The 11,775-nt window shown below is 36.6% G+C and overlaps 1 protein-coding gene across 2 annotated transcripts in view; it reads left to right on the forward strand.

The window, feature by feature from the left end:
- MINPP1 (multiple inositol-polyphosphate phosphatase 1) overlaps positions 1-7,624 on the forward strand; it is a 52,385-nt gene extending 44,761 nt beyond the window's left edge. The window contains exon 3 of one of the 2 annotated variants that reach the window (XM_049855370.1): positions 3,156-3,350. In XM_049855370.1, coding sequence (XP_049711327.1) covers positions 3,156-3,259 — 104 coding nt within the window. In that variant the 3' untranslated portion in view covers positions 3,260-3,350. Of the gene's footprint in view, positions 1-3,155 lie in introns of both variants that reach the window. The other variant, XM_049855369.1, reaches the window with a different exon arrangement.
- The last annotated feature ends 4,151 nt before the right edge of the window (positions 7,625-11,775 follow it).

The following is an 11,775-nucleotide window of genomic DNA, read 5'->3' on the forward strand; positions in this document are numbered from 1 at the left end:
TGCAGGAAAACTGTGCTCTCTCAAGGCAAAAATAGGAAACAGTCTTCCATTGAATAGATTTTTTAGGCTTTTCAAGGGAGTAAAGTCCTTCTTAAGGAGCCCTGGTAGCACTTGACTGCTAACTGAAAGTCAGTGGTTCAAACCCAGCAGTTGCTCTGCAGGAGAAAAGACCTGGTAATCTGCTCCCATAAAGAGCACAATTCTGCTCTGTCTTATAGGGTTGCTGAGTTGGAATCGACTTGAAAGCACACAACAACAACAAAGTCCTTCTTACATCTTACTATGACAGTCCTGTTTACTATCATAAGTTAGCATTTTTAATCATACTATTTTTAGAAATATATGTTGAATTTTCTAATTATCAAATACAAAAAACCTGCTCTTGTACTTCGCTAAGGTTATAGTAGGCAGCATTTTTGTTACAAGACTTTCTAGGAAGGTATTTATGACTCAGCTTAAACGTTACCCCTTCGGTAAATCCCTTGCAGCTTTTCCCCAGACAGGAAGAATTGCTGTCCTTCTCTGGGTTCCTTCATGTTTAGACAAATGCTAATCTGCAAGAGCCAGGAATATGTTTTATTTGTATTTTTGTTTACCTCACCGCCCTTCCCCTCCCCCTCTGCACCACCAAAAAAAAAGAAAAACTAGCAAAGTTTCTGGCTTGGCCTAGATTGGTAGGGCCTGTGACATCTGAACATAAATTAGCCGTATAGACACAGATAACTGATAATATGCATGTCTTGAGGCTCTTGGTGCTTCACAGAGAATACTTTATTACATAGTTATGCTGTAAATGTAGATGCTGGATTTGCTATCTAGTTGCTCTATCTGTTTTTATGTGGCGAATGAGGAAGATCCCCTAACTTCGCTGCAAATACTGCTGCTCTCCTATCAGAATCAAGATGCACCAAATTCATAACTTGATGTGTGGGGGTGGCAGCAAGAAGCCAGGTAGTTAGTCATGTTTGAATAGGTGTACAAATTATATTTAAGAACCACGTTGTTAGGTGCCATCCAGTTGGTTCTGACTCATAGCAACTCTGTGTACAACAGAAGGAAACACCACCTGGTCCTGTGCCATCCTCACAATCATTGTTATGTTTGAGCTCATTGTTGCAGCCACCGTGTCAGTCCATCTCATTGAGCATTCTTATGCTTTTCGCTGACCCTCTACTTTACCAAGCATGATATTCTTTTCTAGAGACTGGTCACTCCTGTTAGTCCAAAGTACATGAGACAAAGTCTCACCATCGTCACTTCTAAGGAAGATATCTTCTTCCAGGACAGATATGTTCATTCTTCTGTTAGTCCATGGTATATTCAAAATTCTTTGCCAACACTGTAATTCAAATGCAGCGGTTCTTTTTGGATGCTCCTTAATTCACTGTCCGGCTTTCGTATGCATGTGATGCGATTGAAAATACCATGACTTGGGTCAGGCGCACCTTGGTCCTCAAGGTAACATCTTTGCTTTTGAGATCTTTTGCAGCACATTTGCCCAATGCAACGTGTCATTTGATTTCTTGACTGCTGCTTCCGTGGGCATTGATTGTGGATCCAAGTAAAATTAAATCCCTGACAACTTCGGTATACAATAAAAACCCCAAACCCACTGCCGTTGAGTCGATTCTGACTCATAGCGACCCTATAGGACAGAGTAGAACTGCCCCCATAGAGTTTCCAAGGAGCACCTCGTGAATTTGAACTGCCAACCTCTTGGCTAGCAGCCGTAGCACTTAACCAGTATACCACCAGGGTTTCCAACCAGGGTTTCTCTTTTTATCGTTATGTTGCTTATTGGTTTTCTTTATGTTGAGATATAATCCATAGTGAAGGCTGTGGTCTTTGATTTCATCAGTAAGTGCTTCAAGTCCTCTTCACTTTCAGCAAGTAAGTTTGTATCATCTGCGTATCACAGGTTGTTAATGAGTCTTCCTCTAATCCTGATGCCCCGTTCTTCATATAGTCCAGCTTCTCAGATTATTTGCTCAGCATACAGATTGAATAAGTATGGTGAAAGAATGCAACCCTAACACACACCCTTCATGATCCCAAACCACGCAGTATGTACTTGCTCTGTTCCAATGATTGCCTCTTGGTTTATATACAAGAACCATCGTCATAGTTTTTCCATACAAGCTGGGAAAAGTCTAAGCAGTCATTCACTGCGTCTTATGAAAAAAAAAAAAAAAAGACCCTTTATCAGAAAAAAAATGCTTAAAGAAAAGGCAACTTAGCTCATAGTGTTAAGATTTGTTTTGTTTCTGTCAGTGTCTAAACTCCAACTCCCAACCACAGACACAGTACCCCATTGCTATTAAGTCAATTCTGATTCCTAACAACTCTGTGGGACAGAGTAGAACTGCCCTATGGGGTTTCCAAGGCTGTAAATCTTTATGGAAGCAGATTTCCAATTCCTTCTCCCGTGGAGTGGCTGGTGGGTTCAAAGCACCCAGCATTCAGTTAGCAACTGAGTGCTTTACCACTGTGCCACTGGGGTCCCTTCACAGACATATTGTATCAGCTAAAGTAGGTTATATCTCTGCCTTTTTCTGGCTGTATTCTCAATTTGGTGCCCAAATCAGGTCTTGTAAACTGTTGAAGGGTTATGTGAATTGATATTCATTGTTCAGTCTTGGCCTTCACCAAGAAATTTACTGAATACTGTGTGTCCTTATTCCCTAAACAAACAAAACTCAAACCCATTGCTGTAGAGTCGATTTCAACTCATAGCGACCCTATTCCCTAGACATAGATAAAATAATAACACTTTAAGTTTGCTCAGAAGAGCTCCATGGAGTAATCAATATTTACTAAGGGCTTATTTGCTCATTTTTATTCACAGAAAGACAACACAATAGTGAAATACATCTGTTTCAAGTTCTTTAATCTTCAAAAAAGAAAAACCTCTGAAATTTAAAAGATAATATATATACATGCTGTTTTAGATGGCTTTGGAATACTACAATGATCCTGAATTTTGAAACTTTTCATTATAAAAAGTTCAGTTCTGTGCCACACAGATTTTAGCTGTATGGTTGTGTTATGTACATAAAGATAAAAGGAAAAGAAAAGATGGGACAGTTTAGATACTGTTTTTTATGATGAGTATATATACATGTATTATTATTTTTTTTCTCAATTTCTTTTTTCAGGTCTCAGCCAATTTCTTCTCCAGTCATCCTCCAGTTTGGTCATGCAGAGACCCTTCTTCCACTGCTTTCTCTTATGGGCTACTTCAAAGACAAGGAGCCCCTAACTGCTTACAATTACAAGGAACAAGTACATCGGAAGTTCCGAAGTGGTCATATTGTACCCTATGCCTCGAACCTGATATTTCTGCTTTACCATTGTGAAAATGCTAAGACTGCTAAGGAAGAATTCCAAGTGCAGATGTTATTGAATGAAAAGGTGTTACCCTTTGCTTACTCACAAGAAACCGTTTCTTTGTATGAGGATCTGAAGAACCATTATAAGGACATACTTCGGAGTTGTCATGCCAGTAATGAATGTGAATTACCAAAGGTGAACAGCACATCTGATGAGCTATGAGTAACTAGGGAACATTTTAAATTCACCACGAATCTATAGGGAGTGATTACATGCTTGGAATAGCTGGGCAATCCTTGATTACAGAAAGCTTTCGTATTACTTGAGTATTTCTGTCTTTTCACAGAAAAAGGTTGAGTTTCTTTTTGGGTCCAGATGTGGACGTATAAGAAATGATTTTTCCCTGGAACAGCTCTCACAAGGGGAACAGGACAGAGGAAAAAAATCCATTTGAAGAAACAGCTGACCCTGTACATGTTTACAGAAGTGAAATTCTTCCTATTTCTCTAGGAAATCTCACTGAGATAGAGTATGATTTCAAAACAATACTTGAAAATTTTGGAGTAACAAAATATAAGGTCAACTGGACTGTCCATAGCTTGATTGAACTCAGCCTGGGACCTTTACCAATTGTGCTACAGTTCTTTTTTTTTTCCTCAGGTAGGGCAGCTCTAGTATTAATTGTCTTTCTTAATCAAAAATATTGTGATAAACTGGGGTTATGACTTTGGAAAACAACTGACATCCTCTCTAGTTGAGAGTTTGAAACAATATTAAGAAATAACTATAATCCGATTTATAAGGACACCTTCACTGAAGCAAAACAAAAGTATTTATATAAGTATTTGTATACTTTTTTTAATAATTCCTTTTAAACTCCTACTAAGTCCTGCAAGACTACCGTTATTATCATACCTGTTTTACATATGTAACAGTAAAAGGACAAAAAGGACCATTAGCAACAGGTCAGAGGGATAGAATCAAAAGTTTCTTAAATTCATTACTTAGCTTTTTTTCATTCTGTCACTTGGCTTCTATTTTTCTATTTTGCTATTATATGAAATGTATCTTTTGATTGTCAGATTTCTTTTTTTTTTTTTTAATAAAGACTTCATCTTGGCTGGCTTAACAGATTTGAACCCATTTCAAAAAATAGTTCTAAGTTATGTCAAATGCCAAGAAAGTGTTTACTATAATAATAAGTACAATTTTTGTGACTTTACTGCCAGGTCTTTTATGTTCTCTGTGTTCATATACAAGTAATAATTCATTGTAAAAGCTTGGAATTTCAAGGAGTTTTGAATCAGTCAGGCAATATAAGGTAATTTTCTTCTAAGAGAAATTTCCTCAAGTAAATTAATTATTGTTAATGTATTTCAGTTTGTCTTCACTTTATGGCAGTGGTTTTTTAAAAAAAAGATTAAATATTTCAAAGGGAGATTTAGGATTTTTGTTGAAAATATATGGTTTCTCTTACAGAACAATATGCAATAAAATCTTAATTAGCTGGAATCCGTAGCGTTAATTTTTCAGTAGTTTACTTTTGAGGGGACAGGCCACAGGAAAACAAGCACAAACTAAAGATCATTGTTTATGACTTGAACTAGGACACTTTCAGTACAGTCTTAGGTTTTACAGATAGAAAAAAAAAAAAAATCTTTTTAGCACCAACAATCAAAGCAAAATGTTTTCTAGTTAATGCTTAATTAATTGAATTTTTCATTCCAGTGACTTTATCATACACTAATTTAGGGGATAAAAAATTTTAAAATGCGTTCTTTATCAGTAAGAAAACCTTGTTGCTTTTACTTCTGCAAAATATAGCTAGGGACACCTTTAAAATTAGTTCATAGTAACTGTTGGGTTACATTACCTTGCCACTACCTTTTCAATAGATTTTCTGTATTTTCTAAGGTAAAAAAAAAAAAGCACTGATCTATAAGTAAAAGAGACAAGCCAACATTTGGAGGCTGTGAATATGGTATATGTGCTTTGAAGAGATGAATTATTTCAATATGGCATTTTCAGAAACTGTACCAGAATGGTGAGTATTGAGAAATATACATGGTATCGCTTAATTAATATATTCTTCCCTGAACACCAATTCTAGATAGAAAATATTATAGATATTACACAGAAATGATCCTATGATCAAATGACCTTGGGAACCTTGGGGTTATCTTTACTATGGAATGTTTCAGGCTTTTAACATGCTGGTGTGCACTGTGACTCTGTAAGGGAGCATGTTCCTCTCTTGTTTGACCTGAGAATTCTTTTCCAAGAAGCAGCTCCTGTGACTATTACAAACCAGAATATACTTTGGGAAACATTGGGCTAGAACAACACATGCCATTTAGGGTTCCCTTTCAGATTAGAGGATGATGAGTCATGGAATTAAATACAACTGGGAAGAAAATTGCACTCAGTTGTAAATCAGATCAAATAAATGGAATCATTACAGTTTTCTTAAAATGCTTCATGATTTAGTTTTCACTTTTTAAAAAAAAATGGAAATTCATTTTACTAAAAATCTTAAGAAAGTATCATAAATAAATATATATTGAAATTATAAAAGAAGATGCATAGCACAGATCATTGATCTTCAAATGACCTACATAAAAAAAATAGATAAATAACTGGTAAATGCTCTTGAATCATCAGTACATAGCTGATTGTTCCTGCAACATTCTAATGCTCTCAAAAATGTGCCATTTCTTTTCCTTTTTTAAGTTGCAAATATGCAAACGAGAATAATGAGCCCCCATACCCATCATCCTGTTTTTTCAAAATTAACGTTGTCACATTTGTTTTAAATCCAACTAAGAACAATTGAGGACTTTTTTGTACCTCTCTGCTCGTATTTTGTATACCTCCCTACTTGTTGCCCAGAGGTAACCACCAACATAAAATTCAGTATTTGCTCTTCAGTGCGTGCTGCCATCTGGAATCTTACACTGTGAAAGTTAGAACTAGACGGGACTGCCTTGTTTTTCCGGGTCTCTCAAGTTTTCTGCCTTTGACAAGGTGCAATCTTACCACTTTTCTATCGTTCTGTGTTAGTGAAAAGTGTTTTGAGTTTTCCTTCTCTGACAGGGTTCTGCCTTACACAGGTTCTGGCTTTTCCAGGTTTTACTGCAGTATTGTGTGAGTTTTAAAATTTTGTATAAAAGGATTTTATACTGTGCTTTATCATTCTTAAATGAGTGATTGATTTTAGCTGCTATTTTTGTTTTCAAAACTTTTCTCAATCCTGATCATTTGTTGCACATTTATACCTTCAATTCATCCATACCTGTTGAGTACTTTTATGTGCAGATGTCGGACTTGGCCTATAGGTATATAAAGATGAATGAACCCCTTTCTTTTATTCAAGTGGGGGCTATTTTAAAATTTCCTTTGATCGTATGTATTTAAACTTAGGTTCTGACACATTAACTGAATAGTATTTGATTCTTTGAATACTTTATAAAATACAAAAGATTATGAAAGTTTAATGGGAATTGTTTATTTAATTATAATGTTAGGTAAGACCATATCATCATCTTTATAGTTATTGGTATGTAGAATATTTGGAGATGGAGGGTAAGTGTGGTCCATTTTTGCTAGTGTTGTGGAAGTTGTGATGTTATTCTGGTGTGGTTGTGGTAATATTCTGATGCCATTATTCTCTTTTAGGAAATGCCTGAAACTAAGAATTTTGTGATGAAAACTAAATGTCTTATCTAGGATAGTATATATGGAAAGTTGAACATCAAAAAATAATCTTTGGCAAACAAGAGTTTATACAGAATAGTTGACCAAATAACTCACTTAAGCCAAAATTTAATCATTGTTGATCCTGACATTTTGATCAATTAATAAATAGCCTGTGGACATTAGCCATTTTTCTGTCTAATTTACAACTTAATGTGTGCAGTGCATTGTACTTAGTGCTTTTATGGTCATGTTGCTATTTTGAAGTTTCTACTGTCCCACAGTTACTTGATACTGTTTTTGTATATTTTAACACTGAAAGGAAAACTAAACTTGTTTTAAAAAAAAAGTGCTTCATTTTTTCTAGGCATAATCAACCTTCCTGATATATTTATTTGAGTGCTTTCCTTTTGTTAACAGCAAAACTGATGCATGCCCTTAAATTTTTGGAATTTACATGCAACCAAACCAGAATATATGAATGTAAACTTTTGGAACACATTTCTCGGAGGTGGTATTTCATGTGGTTCATTAATGATACTTGGAATTTGGACTGTGTTTTGCCCAATATGAGCTGAAAATAAATATCTGCATTACTATATTACTTGCTTATATCTACTTTGGAAGTTACTTTGGAAGTCACATGTTCTCTCCTAACCACTCTTTTTCTCTCACTTGTTTCCTTCTACCCACCTGGCAGCTCACTCCACTCTTAAGTATTGCATAGTGCATCCTCACACAGTATTCAACTATGTTTTCGTGTATGTGTGTATAATAAAATTATTGAGGAAATTCCACAGCAAGAAAAAAGATTGTGTATTCTTCCAGTTAAAGGATTTGTAGCTTGAGCTTCATACATAGCAACTTGGGAGGAAGGTTGGCTTATTTTTTAAATAGACTTACTTTTTAGAGTGATTTTAGGTTTACAGAAATTGCCTAAAGTACAGAGGCCCCCCTTAACACATACGGTTTGTCGTATTGTTAATGTTTTACATAGTGTAGTACGTTTGTCAAAACTGATGAGTCAGTATTGATACATTATTATTAACTAAAGTAGTTGACATTAGGCTTCACTCTGTTGTACAGTTCTGTGTGTCTTGGCAAAGGCATAATACCATGTGTCCATCATTACAGTATCATACAGAATAGTTTCACTGCCCTAAAATCCTCTATGCTCTACCTATTCACCTCACCCCCTTACCCAGAACCCTTTGGACACATGCATATAAAAAAGTTCTATTTAGTGATAAGAAACCTTCTTAATTAAACTCAGGAAAAACACTGACTTTATATCTAGCCATAGTTGCTCTTCCTTTGAGGGACCAATGGTTTCTTTTTTTTCTTTTTGACCTTCCTCAGTTCTGTGCAAATATATCTTAGGCCCACCACCACCACGCTGTCGAGTCGATTCCAACATGGAGGCAGAAAACTCCTAGCTTCTACTTTCCTCCTTGTTTTCTCCTTTCACATTTTAGGCACAAGGAAATTTTAAAAATTCTTTGTTGGGACTAGTTGCCAGGACCTGGTAGGAATCTTAAAAAACTATCATTTTTGACCACATAGGATGCTCAAATCCTGGGCCAATTCGCCATTTTCAGACCTTCCACAGAACCCTCCCCACCCCACCTTCGGAATATTAAAACCAGGATTTTGGAGGGAAGCAGTTCAAATTCATCAGCTGCTCCTTGGAAATCCTATGGGGCATCTCTACTCTGTCCTGTAGGGTCACTATGAGTTGGAATCAACTTGAAAGCAGTGGGAACCCAGTCTATTTTTACACAATGGGTTTGGTTGTTTTTTGCAGTCTTTTTTTTGTATATACAAGGATTCCTCTATCAAAAGGAGTTTAATGTGTAAGTTTGATTTGTAATTTTCAGCATACCTCTCAGTTCAATAGCATGAACTTTCGTGACCTATAATATTTAAATTCAAATTTTATAAAAATCAGTGTCTAAGTGGATTAAACAGTCATTTTCTAGGTACCCAATTTCTGGCTGCTCTCTGGTGATCCATAATAATTAACATCCTCAGCAGTTTCCAGTATGATTGCAGTCACTTCATTTGTGAGTATACTCTGAAGTAGTCCACCTGCCCAAGGGCTTTAAGTCAAGCTTTGTTGTTGTTGTTGTTAGGTGCTGTCGAGTGGGTCCCAACTCATAGTGACCCTGTGTACCACAGAATGAGACACTGCCCATTCCTGCACCATGCTTATAATCGTTACGCTTAAGCCCATTGTTGCAGCTATTGTGTCAGTCTATCTTGTTGAGGATCTTCCTCTTTTTCACTGACCCTGTACTCTACCAAGCATGATGTCCTTCTCCAGGGACTGATCCCTCCTGATAACATGTCAAAAGTATGTAAGATGCAGTCTCACCATCCTTGCTTCTAAGGAGCATTCTGGTTGTACTTCTTCCAAGACAGATTTGTTTGTTCTTTTGGCACTCCAGGGTATAGTCAATATTCTTTGCCAACACCTCAATTCAAAGTCATCAATTTTTTTTCTGATCTTCCTTGTTCATTGTCAAGGTTTCGCATACATAAGATGCTATTGAAAATACCATGGCTTGGGTCAGGCGCACCTTAGTCTTCAAGGTGACATCTTTGCTTTTCAATACTTTAAAGAGGTCTTTCACAGCAGATTTGACCAATGCAATGAATCTCTTGATTTCTTGACTTCTGCTTCCATGGGTATTGATTGTGGATCCAAGTAAAATGAAATCCTCAACAGCTTCAATCTTTTCTCCATTTATCATGATGTTGCTTATTGGTCTGGTTTTGAGAATTTTTCTTTTCTTTGTGGTGAGGTATAATCTATACTAAAGGCTGTGATCTTTGATCTTCATCAGTGGTGCTTCAAGTCCTCTTCATTTTCAGCAAACAAGGTTGTGTCATCTGTATAACACAGGTTGTTAATGAGTTTCCTCCAACTCTGATGCCCTGTTCTTCATACAGTCCATCCGAATGCAGAAATCATTGTACAATATCATTAATATCACCCGCAAGCAAAATTTTGCTGAAGATCATTCAAAAGTGGCTGCAACAGTATATCCACAGGGAACTGCCAGAAATTCAGGTTGGATTCAGAAGAGGGCGTGAAATCAGGGATATCACTGATGTCAGATGGATCCTGGCTGAAAGCAGAGAATACCAGAAAGATGTTTACCTGTGTTTATTGAGTATGCAAAGGCACTGGACTGTGTGGATCATAACAAATTATGGATAACATTGTAAAGAATCGGAATTCCAGAACACTTGATTGTGCTCATGAGGAACCTGTACATAGATCAAGAGGCAGTTGTTCGGACAGAACAAGCAGATACTGTGTGGTTTAAAGTCAGGAAAGGTGTGCTTCAGGGTTGTATCCTTTCACCAAAGCTGTTCAATCTGTATGCTGAGCAGATAATCTGAGAAACCAAAAAAAAAAAAAAGCTATAGTATCTCTTAAATTTTAGCAACATCCTTGTCGATCTATTTCCCAAGACCAGCAGTGAATTAAGTGTGGTTTTCTCGAATATCAATAATTTCCCACTATCATTGTCATTGTCCCAACCATCAATTGAGCCTGTTTCATATGTGAACAATACTAGGGTCATAATAACCCCAAACAAGGTAAGTGTTACCAGCCTCTAAACCAGGGGTTAACAAATTATGGCCCATGGCCCAAATTCAGCCAACTGCCTGTTGTTTTTTTCTTTTCTTTTTTTATTGTGGTTTAAGTGAAAGCTTTCAGTTCAAGTTAGTTGTGAGACCGTTGGTTTCTTTTCCTCCCAGTTTTTCCCCCTTTCTCTTGCATTCCGGAGAATGTGAGAAGAATAATCTTAGTGAGACAGGATTGTGTTTTTTTTTTCTTCTGTCTACAGTGTTGCTCCCTGAAGCTTTCTATTGCTATTTATTTGCATTAAGGAAATTAGGATGAGAGTGGTTTTCTAATTTGACTCTTCTAGGTGGTTACAGTTTTGTAGTCTCTTTAATCCACTCCATTCTATTCATGCTGGAAACAAACAATTGAGTTGTATATCTTGTGACTTCAGTGTTAGATGAGTAGAAAGAGTTTAAGAGATCCTTGGTGCAACGGACTGAATGAAAGAGAAACAATCCTCTGCCTTTTCCTTTCTGAAAAGATAAACAATATGTGAAACTCCAGATTTGGGTATGGATTCCAGGAGTAGCTGGGATTCTACATCCACTTCAGACTGGTTGCCAGGCTTCAAGTTTTTCTAGTAGGGAAATGGAGTAGAGTGGCTGACAGAATTTTCTTAAACAGGTGCTACTAGAGGTAGGAGACTCAGTAATACTTGCTTTTTAAGCCTAGCTGCTATCGGCCTCTTTGAATAGCTAGAAGCATGGCTGAAAGACTCCTCCAAGCCTTTGGTCTATATAATACTTTAAAGAACTGTTTTCTTTAGCAGATCTGAAGCTTTTTGATCGCCAAGTATTTTATAAGCACTATATATTTTTTTTTATTATTATACATGTGGGTACATGTATTTGTTACTGTTTGCCCAAACCCAGGTGTGTAAAGTTCCATCTTAGCTGAGTCTCCTCATGTTACAGAGCAGTAATGTAACAAAGTGCTTTTAATTCTCAGCACTCAGCATTGTAGCTGATATTAACTAGGTTATCTATAAGATAGATCATATGTATGAAATAATAGTTGCCATTGAGTAAGATAAAAATCAACACCTGTCAAACACTGTACACTGCATTATAGTACAACGAAGTTGGTGGTATGAAACTCATTTTCCAGATGAG

Source organism: Elephas maximus, chromosome 16, assembly GCF_024166365.1.
Source record: "Elephas maximus indicus isolate mEleMax1 chromosome 16, mEleMax1 primary haplotype, whole genome shotgun sequence".
Classification (NCBI taxonomy): Eukaryota; Metazoa; Chordata; class Mammalia; order Proboscidea; family Elephantidae; genus Elephas; species Elephas maximus.